This window comes from Balaenoptera physalus, assembly GCF_965194825.1.
Source record: "Balaenoptera physalus genome assembly, chromosome: 2".
In the NCBI taxonomy this organism is placed as follows: Eukaryota; Metazoa; Chordata; class Mammalia; order Artiodactyla; family Balaenopteridae; genus Balaenoptera; species Balaenoptera physalus.
The window spans coordinates 167,433,077-167,451,696 of record NC_138883.1 but is presented as its reverse complement, the minus strand read 5'-3'; the positions used below and the strand labels follow the sequence as shown (position 1 = coordinate 167,451,696).

At 37.8% G+C, this 18,620-nt stretch overlaps 1 protein-coding gene across 13 annotated transcripts in view; it reads right to left on the bottom strand.

Annotated features, from left to right (window-relative positions):
• The window catches only part of ARMC3 (armadillo repeat containing 3), a 93,031-nt gene that overhangs the window by 48,803 nt on the left and 25,608 nt on the right, over positions 1-18,620 (bottom strand). For 12 of the 13 annotated variants that reach the window (XM_082449692.1, XM_082449694.1, XM_082449684.1 and 9 more), the window contains 6 exons: positions 14,753-14,821; positions 14,332-14,507; positions 11,764-11,958; positions 9,347-9,530; positions 3,534-3,686; positions 3,327-3,432 (listed from right to left, as the gene is read on the bottom strand). In XM_082449692.1, coding sequence (XP_082305818.1) covers positions 3,327-3,432; positions 3,534-3,686; positions 9,347-9,530; positions 11,764-11,958; positions 14,332-14,507; positions 14,753-14,821 — 883 coding nt within the window. The remainder of the gene's footprint in view (positions 1-3,326; positions 3,433-3,533; positions 3,687-9,346; positions 9,531-11,763; positions 11,959-14,331; positions 14,508-14,752; positions 14,822-18,620) is intronic. The other variant, XM_082449686.1, reaches the window with a different exon arrangement.

The window sequence follows — 18,620 nt, the reverse complement described above, 5'->3', positions numbered from 1 at the left end:
ACAGCAAAGTATGTTCCTCTTTCCTCTGGTTGATTTTTTTCTTTACTTCAGAAAATTCTGATTTACCCACAACTTTCCAAGCAAAACTCAGTTACATAAAGGAAATTATACCAGCATTATATGTTGTCATAACATGCCAGTTATTACTCAGTTCATGAAATGAGTCTCCAGCTCCAGAAGGTACCCTGAGTGTAAGAATTAGAAATCCGTTTTAGGCACTTGAGATAGAAGTATAGGGGAAGGGGTTACATTTTAACAAAGAAAATTAGAATTCTCAGGGCTTAACTGCATTAAAAAAAAAAAAAAAGGCTAGCAATTATCAGGTATCCAAACAGCTACCAAATGCACCTGGAAGACAATAGCTCTGGGTTTTTGCCTTCTTCTCTTACTACTTAGGTGTGGTGGAAAAGCAACTTTCTAACTATTTCTAACCCCCAGCTCCAGCCACCCAGCAGCAGAGGCAGGGACTCAGCCTTGCTCCTATAGCTGGCACTTTGCTAGGAAAGCTGATGAAATGGACTGCTTCTAAAAATCGATGCTGGAAACACGCACCAATGCCGAGTTTAAGATAATTTTTTAAAAATGATCTGAGTAGGAAACATTTTTTTACTACAAATAACCAGTCATCTTTGTTGTCTCTTCTGCTGTCGTTAGCTTCAGTAAGTACCACCCTAGAAGGATCGACAATGGGGCTTGTTTGTGTTCATTCCTTTTGATTGACTATAAAATCTTTTTCAACCCCAGTTTTCAGCATTTGGCACAAACAGGTCAAACCTGACTCTATTTCCTCCTCAAAACCATTAATTTTCAGTATCTTTTAGCTCAAAAAGTCCAAAGTGAAAGCTATATAGACCTCAAAAAAAATCCATAAAACACTTTCATTCATGTCCCATTTCCCTCACCAAACATAAGTTGGAAAAAAGAAATCACAATGTACGATACATAATAGGTTAAAGAAATAACAGCAATTAAAATTTATAAAAAATAAATTAAAATTACAAAAATAAGGTTGATTGTCATAGAGGAAAAGTCAGGCAGCATTTAGTCCTAATTGACCTCCCTGTGTTGACAAAATGGAACTATATTGGCAGAAGACAAAAATCTCATAAATAGATAATTGAGAGAGAAGATCTGAAGGCAGCTTCTTTTAGAACTACTTACCATCCTAATTTTCTATGATTTTATATAAAACGATGTAAACCGGCAAACTCTCATCAAATCAAGAGAGCTATATACACTGGAGGCCTTTTAGAGTATGTTAGATAATATATAAATCTAAATGCACTGGAGATAGAAGTGTTTTTGTGTCATAAGATTTTTGCACTGGCATGACTACACTGGAAAAATCACTGAATATGTTGTTTTCAAATTGCTACTTACTATGACCCAATATTCTAGAAATGTGTGTGCTTTCATACAGATGATGATGGCCCTGAATTTAGGAAATTATCATGTCAAAGATTGTAGCTATTAAAGGAACATAATTTTGTTTTGATGCTTATGCATTTCAGCTACGTTTCTATTGGACATTGTTAGATTTTTAGTCATTCCATTAAGGTCTTATAAAATATTTGTGTGGGAGTATAGAAAAAGAAAGAAAGGGTAAGAGACAGATGAACTATATGATGGGGATGGAGGAGGATTTATTTCAAGTAAGAAAGGGGTCATTTTAGCCACAGTGCCACAAAACAATAATAAATGGGTGTTAAAAACTAACGTACTGAGATGGTTAATTTTATGTGTCACCTTGACTGGGCTAAGGGATGCCCAGTCAATAATGGTGAAACATTATTTCTGAGTGTGTCTGTGAGGGTGTTTCTGGAAGAGGTCAGCGTTTGAATCCGTAGACTGAATAAAGATCCCTCTTATCAACGTGGGTGGGCATCATCTAATCCATTGAGGAACTGTACAGAACAGAGGAGGAAGGGTGAATTTGCTCTCTGCTTGAGATGGGACAGCCATCTTCTCCTTTCCTTGGACATCAGTGCTCCTGGTTCTCACACTGGGACTGACCTTTACAACCTTGTTCTCCACGCCACAGACAGCAGATTGTGGGACTTCTCAGCCTTCATAAGCTCATGAGCCCATCCCTATAATAAATCTTACAAATATATCTCCTATTGGTTTTGTTTCTCTAGAGAACCCTGACTAATACTCATACCATATTTAGGGAAGGTAAATAGAATTTTTTTACTCTTCTTTATTTATTTAGATTTATTTTTTATTGAGGTTACATTGGCCTGTAACATTATATAAGTTCATATGTACATTATATTTCTACTTCTGTATACACTATGGTGTGCTCACCACCAAAAATTTAGTTTCCATCCGTTACCATACAGTTGATCCCCTTTACCCATTTCCCACTCCCCCCCGCCCCGCCCCGCCCCTTCCCCTCTGGTAATCACTACTCTGTTCTTTGTATCTATGCATTTGCTTTTGTTTGGTTGGGCTTGTTCATTTATTTTGTTGGTTTGTTTTTTATATTCCACATAAGAGTGAAATCATAGAATATTTGTCTTTCTCCATCTGACTTACTTCACTCAGTATAATATCTTCAGGGCCCATCCATGTTATCGCAAATGGCAATAATCATTTTATTTATGAAAGTTGCCTTCTAAAAATTCTTACTGTTTCATAAGGCAACCGTATCTTCTGTAGAGGAAATAGCAAGGCTTTGGGGTCTAAGAGATCTGGCTTTAATTTCCAGCTCATCTAGTTGAATGAATATGTGTACCCAGGAAAATTAGGGAAACTTGCAGAGCTTCAGTTTCCTCATTAGTAGATGGAGTATCTAGACAATTAAAATTTTAAATGAATATAAATCACATGCCACAGTGTTTGGAATACGGAGGACATTCCTTTTCAACCCTTCTCCATAAGTATTTACCCATATATGTTGTTTTCAATGAACTTTTAAAATGTTTCTCGATTTATCTAATGTTTATATCCTTTTAAAATTGGTTCTTTAAAATTTTTTTCTTGATTTACCAATATTTGTAGAATGTCTTTAATATTTCCAGCATTAGCCAGTTTTCTTTGTTCTGGAACCTTCTACAAGAGTTAGCCTGTTACCTGCATCAAATGGCCTGCACATTTTCCCAGCAAGCCCAGAAACCCTCGAGATTTTGTAATGTCTTTGGAAAACAGGCTTATCTGCTGACTCTTATTTTCATAAGGGTTCCTGAGGAATAAATAACTCAACATAGAAGCATCTGAAAGAATATGTAAACTGCCTTGAAAGCCAGGAGATTACAGTGAGCACATCTTGGACTGTTAAATATCCCATAAACAAGTCCCTGTTGAATGAGTCTTTTTGTACTTACTTTGCATTAGCGGGATTACAAGTGGTCAGATTCGCCAGGGCAAGGGCCGAAGCTTCCCTTACCTCTTCATTGTCACTTTTTAGTAACTGAATTAACTGTGGGATCCCTACAGAAAAAGAAAGATAAAATGTGACTTTACAGACATCCATGTGAACTAGAATATGGCAACCTAAAAATGTTCAAAGTGGCCTTTTCCAATTTGCTTACCCTGATTATTGAAAAATTCTTTGCTGCCCGAATTCTCACACATTGCCGAAATAGCTTGGGAAGCGGCAATTTTAGTTCCATCGTTTTCAGAACCCAAAAGGGTTACAAGGCATTTTTCAACTTCTTGTTCGTGAAAAAGTTTTCTATTTTCAGCTTTCATAAACCAAAAGGGGAAAAAAAAAATCAGAATTTTGCTGCAAAAACTGTGCAAGTATAAAGACTTCCCCATCCAAAATATGATAGGAATTCAAACTATTTGTTAGCTTTAGTCACAGTCTAAAATATATACCTATTTATCCTTTAGAACACAGTGATTATGCAAAGTGAATTATGGGCATTGCATTTTTTTCATATTCCCTCATATGATATCAATACTATGGCAAAGAAAATTCTATAATAAGAAAGAGGCAAGCTTCAGACTTAGCAAGAACTTATTTAACATCAATCATGTGCCTGTCATGGTGCTGTGTTCACACGCGCTGTCTTCTCACTGAATACAAAAACATGTTTATTTTAAATACAAAGCCCTATATTTGAAGAATGCCTAAGACGCACAAACCTGTGAGCTGGATGCTCAAGAGCAGAGCGGAGAGGAGGAGAAAGTCAAAATGAGTAATAAAGTATTGATATGATCCCAAGTCTTAAGGAATTTATGATCATCTTTTATCTTGTTACAATACATGCTGACATAGCAAAAATTATAATAATTACTTAATTGCTAAGTTGCCATAAACATAAAATAACATAAACATAGCACAGCTCTGTTTGAAAACAAAGTTATGACTCTAAGTACATACCATGATGTTAACCCCACTATAAAACACGAAATTAAAACCAAAACCAAAGTATTTTTATGTTCTTTTTGTTTCTGATGTTCCTCTATTTAGTTTGATTGTTTAATAAATGACAATCTCATAACTATACAAAAGCAAATACTGCATTGAATTAAATTAGAACATTAAACAATTTTTGTTTTGTGTTCTACAGTTAATTCTAAATAAATTACTATTTATTAAAAGCATGTACTAGAAAAAATATATATTAAACCAAACTCAGTTTTAATGCTATAATAGAACCAGAGACAAGTTGGAAAAGAAACAGCTTACAAATAATTCCTTGCTAATTTATTTACAGTTCTTAAGAAAATTTTGTCATAGGTTTGGTTCTTGTTAATTAACCTTTATAAAGTCAATGTAAATGATTAAAATGGAAGAATGTGTGATATGTGCTCTTAGGATGTTGATATACAAGAGAAGAATATTTTGTTAGGATAAAGATCTCTGCAAAAACTGCTGATACTACCTTAGATTACATCGACATGTGGAAATAATTCACTACTTGTACATATTTTAATTAACTTTTTTCCCAGAGATATCTTCAGAAATTATAGCAACTAGGTTTCCACTTTTATTGATTTTTGTCTTCTTTCAACAATGATTTTTAAAAATTACCTTTTTCACAGAAGCGGTATCACGGTCAGATGTCACCACCTTTGCAAATACTGTTTTGGCCTTTGTTCCTCTGATACACAGATGTATGCCTGAGCAATCTGGCCATCACTGGCACAAGCTAAGTCACTAACACTTCTGTTCATTCGTCTTAAACCAATCATGAACCATGTCCTGTAATCCTATCATTTTAATCCCTGCTCCTTTCATTTAAAACTGGAATTCAGTCAGGCCATAACTGTTTCATTAAAAAGCTGTGATTAATACTTAAATCTCAAGTATATGGCCCCTAAAATGTTTTAAAATATATGTAGTCCTTATTAGTTTTCCCTGAATAAACAAGATCTCAAACTTTTCCAGAATCTCTGACTTAAAATGCTCAGATTTATAATTAAGACTTCCGAGATGATGCTCAATCAGCTTTCCTAAACAGAACACTCTGAGTGGATTCTATCAAGAAAATCGACCAAAAGAATTAATTTGAAAAGACTAACTTTGGAGTATGTGATGGTTACAATAAAAAAACAGTGTATAAACAATTATTGGAATAATTAAAAAAAAATAATTTAAATACTGTGGGCAATTAGTTTCTCAACCCTGCTGGGAGTGTTCTCAAAATCCAGCTGTGTTCACCAAACCTCAAAAGTGCTGACTGCAGCGTGGCTATAATGGATTTAAAAGATGAATTAACATATTAACCAAGTACCCTCATTGAATTGCTACACTGAGAAGTATTTACGTGTTAATTACACAGAAAATAAAGATGGCAAGGTAATTATGCTACTAATAGAATAATGTCCTTTAAAAATAACATTTGTTCAGTATCACTAAATTTAAAAGCATGAGGTTTTGTATATGAAAATAAATCTGTATGTAATGATGCTTTTCTTTACCCATTCTCAGAAGTTGCTAGTGGGCCACCTGTGCTCCTGCTGAGATGTTAATGCCAGTTCATAAACCTCATGGCAACATGGTAGTTAACACCTTCCTCCTCTTGGTGCCAGGTCAAAGGCATACAGATTTAGGGGTGCATATTAAAACTTTACTCAGCAAACAAAACTTAAAGAGTGTATATTATGTGTTTTTGTTTCAACTGTGTTTTTGACATGCAATGACAATGCTAACCCTAACCCTAGCCTACAAAAAAATTTTTTATGATGATGGAAAGTAAAAAGAGAATATTATAAATGAATACGGAACAGTATAAGGAGCAACATTTGTAAAAACCTACTTATGAATGGAGTTAAGAAAATATAAACTGGACTACATCAAAGTTTAAAATGTCTATGCATCAAAAGACACAATCAATAGAGTTAAAAGGCAACCCACAGAATGGGAGAAAATATTTGCAAGTCAGATATCAGATAAGGAGTTAATATCTAGAAAATATAAAAACTCCTACAATTCAATAACAAAAAAACTTTAAACCCAGTTTAAAAATGGGCAAAGGATTTGAATAGGCATTTCTCCAAAGAAGATTTTTTAAATGGCCATTTAGCACATGAAAAAGATGCTCAACATCACTAAACATGAAGGAAATGCAAATCAAAACACAAAGAGATACCACTTCACACCCATTAGGATGGCTACTATTAAAAAAAGAAAAAAAGACAGAATATACCAAGTGTTGGCAAGAATGTGGAGAAATTGGAACCCTTGTGCCCTGTTAATGGGAATGTAAAATGGTGTAGCTGCTATGGAAAACAGTATGGCAGTTCCTCAAAATAGTAAACGTAGAATTACTGTATGACTCAGCAATTCCAGTTCTGGGTATATACCCTAAAGAATTGGAAGCGGGGGCTCAAAGAGATATTTGTACATCTATGTTCATAGCAGCATTATTCACTGTACCCAAAAGGTGGAAGCAATCCAGGTGTCTATTAGCGGATGAAAGGATCAACAAATGTGATATAATCATACAATGGCATATTTTTCAGAGTTAAAAAGGAAGGACATCCTGACACATGCTACAACATGAATGAACCTTGAGGACATTATGCTGAGTGAAATAAGCCAATCACAAAAGGACAAATATTGTATGATTCCACTTATATAAGTACTTGTAGTCAAACTCACAGAGACAGAAAGAATGGTGGTTTCCAAGGACTGCAGGGAGGGAGAACGGGGGAGTTATTTATTCATGGGTACAGAGGGTTAGGCTTGCGAGACGAAGAGGCCTGCAGCTGGATGGTGGTGATGGTAGCACAACAACATGAATGTATTTAATACCACTGAACTGTACGCTTAGAAATGGTGAAGTCGGTGAATTTTATACTATGTGTATTTTACAATTTTTCAAAAAAGAACAGAACTCATCTCCTTTCCTTCAATCAAAACCCGCTCTTCTTGAGTTCCCCATTTCTGTGAGTGGCACCATTCTACGTCCAGCTGTCCAAGCCAGAAGGCCTTGTCCTTGGCATCATCTTCTTCTTCCCTCAACCCACAAAGTCATTCAACAAACCCATATGGACCCTCAAGCACCGTGCTGCTGGATCTCCTTGCAAACGCCTCCGAGTCCATCCCGACCACCTCGGCTCTGTTTCAGGACCCCTCCTCCTCTCACCTAGATCACCGCAGCAGTCTCCTTCCCGGTCTTCCTGCATCTGGTCCTGCGCATGTCTAATCTCTTCTCCACTTTGCAGCAAGAGTGCTCTTTCTCTAAAAAGTGAAAATCTGTAGGGTTCCCTCCCCTCTCTAAGTCACTTGAGGGGTGCTTTGTTGCCATGAAAATAAAGTCCAAAGCCCTTAAACTTGGCTCGTGATGCCCATTAGCATGTGGCGCCTCATTACTTCTCCAGCCTTGACTCTCAGTTTTCTGCTGCACTCTATTCACTGGCCATTCTGAAAACTTTCAGCTCTGGAACTCACCACGCTCTGTCCCTCTCTGGCCATTACACACTGTCCCTTCTCCTCAGAGCACTGCTGAACCTCCCCAACCCACCAGGACCTTCTTTGCCCAGCCAGTTTCCCTCATCTCCTCTAGGTCCGAGCCTGTAGATCACCTGTTCCAGGAAGGCTTGTCTGACCCGAGTCTACGTTAGGTGGACCCTCCTGGGGGCTCCTGTTCCCCCATCATCAGGCACGTTTAACACGGCATCGCGACTGCCTGCTTACTTGCCTGCCCTGGGTTTGTTGATACAAACTGGGGGGTTAATAAACATTAATAAATGAATTCATAAACAGATCCAGATAGGCTGTAGCTCACTCACAGACACACCCCTAGGTCACTGCAGTGCCAGTAGCGTAATTAGTAGTAGAACTAGAGTGCAAGAGCTCTCCACCCCGTGCTCTTTTCACTACTGTATCGTGTGACGGGTAATAAACTCACGAAACTGGTATCACAAGAGGGGCCGAAACCCAAAGAGAAGTTGAGATACGTAAAAATTTTAGTTTTGACATTGCTCATGCCTTTCCATTGCCCTCTCATCTGGTCTCAAATAACTAAGAAGGCCTGAGATAGATGGAGAACAGAACTGATCAGGTAATGACAAGGCCTAAGTTCCTTTTGGGAGAATTCTGAATTAAGCAATTTTGCCAAAATTAATTTTACAGGCTGTCTTTAGATTTGGCCTGTATGATGTAAGTCATGAGGCCCCTCTCTACTGACTTTGTACTGGGAGGTGAAATTTGGCATACTGCATTAAAACTTTGAAGAAAGCCAGTATGGGTTGAAAAGGAAATGTTTCCCATAATATACACATAGACATATATACAGATGTGAGTATATATGTTTAGAATATAAATCACTTAAACTAGTCAAAGCTGTCATCATTTATAAGAGGGGTGATGTGGAAGGGGGAAAATAAAATCACATCTTTTATTAAATAAAATACTCCAAATATACATAAATTGAAACTATAATTTTATCTTCAGTGCTCATGATGTAATTAATCTCTCATATTTTACAGATTTATGTCAACATAGCTTGCCAGTGAAATGAAAATTGTATTTTGTGTATAGTATGAGCATATTATTTTTCACAGCTATACAACATGGAATAGCTAGACTCCAGCTGCAACTCAAAATTACTGTATAGATATCATTCCAAATGTGGATTTATTGAAATGACGTTTTCGGGATCACAAAGAATGCATACATTCTGTAAAATTTCAAAATCAGGAGAAATAAAAGCTTAAAACTTAATTTAGGAATGAACTGTTTATGAGTTTATTAAATCCTTGACAAAGCAATCTCTACTTTTACTTATTAGCATTGAGATGAATTTTGATCTTAAATAGTAAGTATAGCACTATCCTCAAATGACCATCTAAAAGCAGACAAATGCTCTAGCGTTTGTTAGTACTAATTGAAATCAAGACTACAGGAGGAAATAGGTATGCTGAGTTTATACAAAATGAGACATACGATCATAAGCAGCTTTAGTAATTGCTCTTGCTGCATTCTTTTGAATATCAGGAATTGTAGAGTTTTCTGCAAATGATAGGAGCTTCTTAAGATCCCCTGTCTGCTGAATCATCACCATGGTATCCATATCTTCAAGGCAATTGGCTAACACGGAAAGCGCTTCTATATGAAGGTCACTCAATTCCTAATAATAAAAGCAAACACAACTTTAGAAAATTGTAATAAAAGCAATCCATACTTTCCAAATTTTATTACAAGAGGGACTCAGGTCAGTCAGAACATAATGTAATTAATTTTGTTGTGACAGAGGCCCAAGGAAACAGTTCTGTCTATTAACGTGACATCTCTCTCCCTGACCATTAGTCCCATCTCTTCTCATTTCCCCTATTCCAAAATGTTTTACAGATAAAAAATAGTTGCTGGAAACTTCCAGTAATGGTATCCAAGTGATGTTGCTCAAACAGCCTTCCACCGACAACAAGTTTAAAATCTAAAGAAAATATTTTTTGAAAAAGCAGACAGAAGCTAAAGGAAAGTATATTCCTTAAAATCTCCAATTGGTAGAGGGAAGTATTGTGAGTGTGTGGCTTTCTTGCCTGAGGAATCTCCAGAATCCCCATAGCAGTGGAAAACTGAAGCCTTTTCTGAACAGTTAGAAATTTAAGGTAGAAATCACAGCAAGGATGCTCCACTGCCATGGTATTCTACACAGCAGTGGTTCTGATCAAGAAACTCACTTCACAGCAAAAGAAATGCAGCAGTGGGCAGATGGTCACAGAAATCACTGGCCTTCCCATGCTCCCTACCATCCTGAAGCAGCTGGCTTGATAGAATGGCCTATGGAAGACACAGTGACAGTGCTAGCTAAGTGGCAATAACTTGCAGGGCTATATATTCTCTGGAACAGCATCCAATATACGTTGCTGTTACTCCCAGGAACCAAGGAGTGGATATGGGAGTGGCACCACTCACTATTACCCATGGCAATTCAGTAGCAAAAATTTTGTTTCCTGTACCTGTAACCTTATGCTCTGCTGATCTAGAAATCTTAGATCCAAAGGGAGGGATACTTCCACCCGGAGACACAACAATGAGTCCACAGAACTAAAAGCTAAGACTGCCACCTGGCCTCTTTGGTAGCCTCATGGCTCTGAATCAACAGGCAAAGAAGAGAGTTAATGTGCTGATTAGGGTGATTGATCCCACCTATCCAAGGGAAATTGGACTGCTACTCCACAACAGAGGTGAGGAAGACTATGCCTGGAATACAGGGGGTCCCTTATGGCATCTCTTAGTAATACCATACCCTGTGATTAAGGTTGATGGAAAACTATAATGACCCAATCTGGGTACCACTACTAATGGTCCAGGCTCTTGAGGAATGAAGGTTTGGGTCACCATATCAAGTAAAGAATCAAGATGAGCTGAGGTGCTTGCTGAGGGCAAGGGGAATATGGAATGGGTATCGGAAGAAGGTAGTTAGTTATAAATACCAACTACAACCATGTGATCAGTTACAGAAAAGAGGACTATAATTGTCATGAGTATTGCTTCCTTATTTTGTTATGAATGTGTGTGTGTGTGTGTGTGTGTGTGTGTGTGTGCGTGTGCGTATGAAATATCCTTTTCTTCTCTCTCTTATCCCCTCAGGCAACATGAGATGTACTGCCTTTACAATATGGTATTTAAGTACGATTAATTTTACATCTTTATGGGATGTCAAGGAGAAGAGTAAACATCATCCAAGGACTTTGCATCCTCCTATGGGGAAGGGGACAGTGTGTTTTTGGTTGTACACAGGACAGCTGGACCATGTTAAGTGGAAGTATGATCTTGTTTTTGTCTTTATTTGGAGATTAATGATTTAGGAGCTGTGTACGGATGCCAGATTGACTAGCGATGGACTTGTGATGGTTAATATTTATGTTTTAACTTGGCTAGGCCACAGTATCCAGATATTTAGTCAAACATTATTCTAGATGTTTCTGTGAAGGCATTTTTTAGGTGAAATTAATATTTAAATCAGTAGACTGAGTAAAGCAGGTTACCCTCCATCATGTGTGGTAAATGACTCTTCTTGCTTTACCCTAGAGAAAACTGGGGCAGACAAAGGTTAAAAGACTAATTCTAGGTGTTTCAAGAAAACATAAGATCACAAACAAAAACTTAAAAATCTTAAATCTTCTAAATTAGAAGATTTTAAAAAATTAAATTATTTTAGAATGCCCTTTACCATTAGTCTGATTTAATTGTGCTGGTAAACTATGTAGCAATAAGCAAATTAGTCCATTCTACTTAGCATCATACTTAAGTATAATAAAATTTCATTTAAAAAAATATTCTATAATTTGTATTTTATAACAACACTTAGGAGAGATACATCTCCTCATAGAGAGTTGAATGAATGTTACAGGTACCTTAGTTTCTAGGATCTTAATAAGGTGGTCCACTCCTTGACTGTCTCTTAGCATTGCCCGGCACTCCTTATCATTTGTAATAACACCTAAGGTTTTGAGCGCCAACAACTGAATAATTGGATATTCTGACTTCAAGAGATCTAATATAGGAGGGATTGCATTTAGTTCTTGAAGTGTCGCTCGGCACTGAAAATCCTGCCAGGAAATATAAATGTTCAAATAAGTAATTTTTAAAGCAAAATACAGTCTCAAGAATGGAGAGATTCTATTTTCTAACAAAGAACATTATAAGTTATAATGTTCCCATCTTTTATTCTGGATTTGCTTCCAAAATAACTCACAAACAAATATAAGCAAACCCTGGATTGACAACACCAAAATATTCATTTTAACTATACAGACCTTGTCAATAGTAGGAAATAGGCATGATCTATGACTTCTCAGCAGCTACTGTTTCTTTATTATACAGCAAATTCCTCTTACTACAAACAGCATCACAATAAAATCTATGCGTAATGAAATTCTTTTCACACGCTATACCCTGTTTCAAATAGTAGATAAAATGAAATGATGGTATCAATTCCTTATTATCGTCATTCAAATGGATGGTTTATATAATGCTAATCTGCATGCAGTGCTGTTGGCAGGACCTGTGCATGCAAATTTACATCAGGTTAAGTTCTGACACATGACCTTAATTTAAGACGTTTACAAGATCAAGGGGTCATTAGAGTCCAGACAAGTCGCTCTGCATGGTGTGCCTGTAATCCTGGGTGAGTGGTGGAGGGAGGGTCGTTGGGGTGAGCGACAGAGAAAACAAAGCAAAAAAGTCATGAAAAGCCCCCAAACTCTGACTACTAAATCATGACATTTTAAATCAAAACAGGGTAAACTTAAAATAGAATTAAATACAGAAAAGGCCCCACTTCCAGCTTATCTTCCCTCTGTCTGTCCTTCAACTGGCCTCTCGTAGTCAGCTTCCTTCAGACATAAAAACTGTAGGTTGCTGCTTGCTATGGGTTGAATTGTAACCCCCCACCCCCAAAATATGTTGAAGTCCTAGTCCTCAGTACCTCAAAATGTGACCTTATTTGGAAATGGGGTCGTTGCAGATGTAATTAGTTAAGCTAAGGTCATGGGGGAGTAGGGTGGGTAATTAGTGGTGTCCGTATAAGATTGGTGTCTTTATAACAGGAGGCGAGAGAGCCGACAGAGGGAGAGATTGCAGTGATGAGGCTGCAAACCAGGGACCGCCAAGGATTCACAGCCACCACCAGAAGCTGGGAAGAGGTAAGGGAGGGTTCTACCCCGAGTCCCAGACGGAGCACGGCCCTGATGACACCTTGATGTCAGAAGTCCAGCCTCCAGAACCGTGAGGGAATAGGTTCCTGTTGTTTTAGCCAGTTTGTGGTACTTTGTTACAGCAGCCTTAGGAAATGAATACACTGTTATTAACTAGTCCTTCTGTTATGAAGAATAGTGGAGGTAAGTCTTTTCATTTCCACTTGATAAAAAATATAGAGAAATAGACTTAATGAGGAGTCTTGGCATAAAACACACAAACACGTTTGCAGGATTATTTAGGCCTATAGGATGAAGTAAAGTCACCAGAGAAGGGATATGGCTGCACTTGCTCTTCAGGAAGAGTAAAGGTAACACCAGTGGGGGCCCAGCTACTTGGCAAGGACATTCCAGGGCCAGGGTTGCATGCTTTGGGTGCCTTTTGGCATGAGTGCCTTTGTCCTCTTTTTCTATATATTTTGTCTAGATACTTCGCTTCTCAATGAACCCTCCTTCACCTTTGCTTCCATATCTCTTCTTTCACATTCTCTTGACGGCTACTTAAAATGGTGTCTTGTACTTCCAGTTGATCTAAAGCTTACCAAACGTGTGTGGGAATTGTTCAGGAACCTGAGCAGGAAAAGAAGCAGAGAAGGCTGTCCAAAGTGGTAGCAAGCTGACCTGCTGGGGGTGTGAGGGTGTGTGTGCTGGGTTGGGGATTGGAGGGGAGGGGCCAGAGGACAGGACAGGTTGTGGGCAAGGGCGGGTAGGGTGTTTCTTCCATTATGAAGGAAAGCAGCACAGTGAGGTAGCATCTTGCAACTGTGAATGATGAGTTCTGTTCAGCAAAACTCAACTTTTCACCAACAAAGAAGCCGAATCCAAAATCTTGGTACATTGCATAAGGCAGATGATACAACCAATTGGATCACCAAGATTAGATCAACAGGTAACTGCCTAGGTCAAAACTAGTTCAACACTAATATTAGATTTCCTGTTTTGGAAGAAATAGTACTTACCTAGTATAATCCTGCCTTAATTTGCAAGCCATTCTATTTTTTTAAATGCCCTTTTATGGGGAACAATTACTTACAAAACGTGAAAACTGAAAGGTATCAACTCTAAACTTCAATTTTTTTTTCCTCTGAATGATAACTACTAAATAGTACTGAGAAGGAGTGATTAATTAAAACTGGACCTTTTTTTGAAGCCTTGTCCTTTTTTTAATGGGAAAATAAATTCTGTAACCAGCTTTTGTCAAAACTCATTGTTAGAAATTAATCTCACCTGGACCAAGTTGTAAATGCACTCGATAGAATTCTTCTTCACGTCTGGGTCTGGGCTGCTTAGCAGTCTGATGAGAGGCTCTAATCCACCTTGTTCAAATATTTGCACTTTGCTGGTATACTCTGCAGACATGTTTGCTAGGCAAAGACTAGCAAACTCATGGATAACTACTTCCTCTGTGTATCAAAAACAAATAACACAAGTATGTAAAGGCTTATTCAACCATTACGTTAAAGCACGCTGTGAAAACCAAAGCTCCACAGATCTTACCTTGGTTGGAGCCCATCTTGGTTTGAGAGAGTTTAATGACAATACAAAATTGGTGTTTCAAAAACTATTTTCAATCGGTACTTTAATCAGATGTGAAAGATAAACCATTCCCCATTTTTGAAATATTGATAGATGGAGGATGCAGAGTTACCTTCTGCGGCCAGCTGAGCAATCACAGAATTCATGACATCTAACTCCCTTAACAATTTTTTGACATCATCTACAAAAGAAGAAACAGAATATTAATGTTTATTAATTATAATAATAATGGCAATGTCTGTGGAATAGTTCCTTATGAGATAGGTTCTATGATTACCTAATTTTACAGATAAGGAAATTGAGGTTCACAATCACACAGCAAGTAAGAGGTGGGGACGGGTTTCACACCTAGGTCTGTCTGACCCCAGACAGACTCTAGCCCATGTTCCTTGATTGCTCAGCTGTACGACCTTCCAAAACACTAGAAAAGATAACCATAAATGCACGAAAGTGCCTAGAACACCATCAGTAAAGTTGAGTTACTGTGCCCTACACTTGCTTATGATATAACAGTAATTCTTTTTTTTGTTTCGTTTTGTTTTGTTGGGAGGATATTTTTAAATTTAGATTTTAATAAAACTAGTATAAAATGCAAATAAGAATTATCCTCAGCCTTTTCCCATAAATACATCTTGTATATGTTCCATTTGCTTATCAGAAATGCCAAAAATGCTTAAAGATAAGTATATTAATTTTTTAAAGTTCACTTTTGTATTATTTATAGGAGCCTAATTAAAGCTAGACAATTATGCCCCTACTTCTTTCTTGCCATCCTTAACCCCCTTTTTCTGAGAAATAAGGCATAGCTGCTACTTCAGTTTTGCAGTTTCTCTTCTTGGTCGATTATCTCTTCTGTAAGCCAAAATTAGTCTTACCAGAAGTTTGGAAAAATTCACTTTGCAGCAGCTGAAGCAGATGGTCTCAGGAATTAACCGCTGGATACGTTTGCCTTTTCTTGGACACCTTTTCCTGTGGGATTCAGGGATATGGCTGTTCCTCAACCTGTCAAAGCTTCTTTCTTTCTGTTCTGTTCAGAATGGCTCAAAGAGGGCTAGCGAACTTACAGCTAGCTATATGTGCACATGGATAGGCTTTCAGCACAAAAGAATAATTGAGTTTTGGGGAAGTGTAGGACTTCATTTTACAGTCGAAACTCCTCTGAAAAACACATTACCTCCACAGGTCAAGAAGTAATAGCCATGGCATAATAGTCAGATCCTTCCAAGTGTCCTGGTAAACTAGGCAGAGGTGCCCCCTCTGGAAAAGCATGCTGTCATTCTCTTCTCACTCTTATGAGTCCAGTCTGTGTTGCCTGCAATGATTTTTTGGAAGGCTGTACCAAAGTTCCCTATTTTTACATGCTTGAAGAAAAGCATTTCTGGGCTTTTAGATCTCCAAGTACATTCTCCATTTAGTATACAAAATAATCTTCCATCTGCTTCAGACTTTCTGCTACAACGCTGACCATGAGGTCAGGAAGATTCAGGCCCTGTGTACTCTCTGCTCCTTGTGTTTCTTTGCAGGAAGCATCTGCTCCCACAGGGAGAGGCCCCCTTGCTGCATCTATATGTGCCACCACCCCTTGGTGTGCCCAAACAAGTTAAACGTTTTCATCAGAGGATTCTCTGGGCCACGAAATTCACTTCTACATATGAATTTAGGCCAGGTCTGTTCAACAACATATCTAGTAGGTTTGTCCACTACACCACTTTCTGAAGGCTCAATGGATCATTCAGATTCAATGGCAGTTCTTGTAAATTGGTGGCATAGCTGATTAATTTGTTATTCAACTATTTGACACCAGATTGTTCAAATAATCCTTCTGTTCTTGAGGTTAAATCAGCAGAAATGATGGATAAGCTGCTACTTCTGTCACTTTAAATATAATATTGATCTCTGTCCCCTTCTTTCTCAGCAGAGAACCCTCTCAGATATGGCAACTTGGACCTGTGGTTGGGCCACATGAACACGTTCTAGGCAAGCAGTGTGACACCTACAATTCTAGCTTGTTTCAGAACTGCCAGCACCTTCCTTCCCAGAGTATCTTCATGACATCTGTTGTTTTTTTTTGAAGTCATCAATTTTATACACATCAGTGTATACATCTCAGTCCCAATCGCCCAATTCATCACACCACCACCCCCACCCACCCACCACTTTCCCGCTTGGTGTCCATACGTTTGTTCTCCACATCTGTGTCTCAAATTCTGCCCTGCAAACAGGTTCCTCTGTATCATTTTTCTAGGTTCCACATATATGCATTAATATATGATATTTGTTTATCTCTTTCTGACTTAACTTCAATCTGTATGACAGTGTTTAGATCCATCCACATTTCAACAAATGACCCAATTTCATTCCTTTTTATGGCTGAGTAATATTCCATTGTGTATATGTACCACATCTTCTTTATCCATTCGTCTGTTGATGGGCATTTAGGTTGCTTCCATGACCTGGCTATTGTAAGTAGTGCTGCAATGAACATTGGGGTGCATGTGTCATTTTGAATTATGGTTTTCTCTGGGTATATGCCCAGTAGTGGGATTGCTGGATCATATGGTAATTCTATTTTTAGTTTTTTAAGGAACCTCCATACTGTTCTCCATAGTGGCTGCATCAATTTACATTCCCGCCAACAGTGCAAGAGGGTTCCCTTTTCTCCACACCCTCTCCAGCATTTGTTGTTTGTAGATTTTCTGATGATGCCCATTCTAACTGGTGTGAGGTGATACCTCATTGTAGTTTTGATTTGCATTTCTCTAATAATTAGTGATGTTGAGGAGCTTTTCATGTGCTTCTTGGCCGTGTGTATGTCTTCTTTGGAGAAATGTCTATTTAGGTCTTCTGCCCATTTTTGGATTGGGTTGTTTGTTTCTTTAATATTGAGCTGCATGAGCTGTTTATATATTTTGGAGATTAATCCTTTGTCCGTTGATTCATTTGCAAATATTTTCTCCCATTCTGAGGGGTGTCTTTTCGTCTTGTTTATGGTTTCCTTTGCTGTGCAAAAGCTTTGAAGTTTCATTAGGTCCCATTTGTTTATTTTTGTTTTTATTTCCATTACTGTAGGAGGTGGATCAAAAAAGATCTTGCTGTGATTTATGTCAAAGAGTGTTCTTCCTATGTTTTCCTCTAAGAGTTTTATAGTGTCCAGTCTTACATTTAGGTCTCAAATCCATTTTGAGTTTATTTTTGTGTATGGTGTTAGGGAGTGTTCTAATTTCATTCTTTTACATGTAGCTGTCCAGTTTTCCCAGCACCACTTACTGAAGAGACTGTCTTTTCTCCATTGTATATCCTTGCCTCCTTTGTTGTAGATTAGTTGACCATAGGTGCGTGGGTTTATCTCTGGGCTTTCTATCTTGTTCCATTGATCTATATTTCTGTTTTTGTGCCAGTACCATAATGTCTTGATTACTGTAGCTTTGTAGTATAGTCTGAAGTCAGGGAGTCTGATTCCTCCAGCTCCGTTTTTTTCCCTCAAGACTTCTTTGGCTATTCGGGGTCTTTTTAAGATTTTTTATCTGTAATTTTCTTTTTTTGTAGTATCTTTGTCTGGTTTTGGTATCAGGGTGCTGGTGGCCTCATAGAATGAGTTTGGGAGTGTTCCTTCCTCTGCAATTTTTTGGAAGAGTTTGAGAAGGATGGATGCTAGCTCTTCTCTAAATGTTTGATAGAATTCACCTGTTAAGCCATCTAGTCCTGGACTTTCGTTTGTTGGAAGATTTTTAATCACAGTTTCATTTTCATTACTTGTGATTGGTCTGTTCATATTTTCTATTTCTTCCTGGTTCACTCTTGGAAGGTTATACCTTTCTAAGAATTTGTCCATTTCTTCCAGGGTGTCCATTTTATTGCCATAGAGTTGCTTGTAGTAGTCTCTTAGGATGCTTTGTATTTCTGCGGTGTCTGTTGTAACTTCTCCTTTTTCATTTCTAATTTTATTGATTTGAGTCCTCTCTCTCTTTTTCTTGATGAGT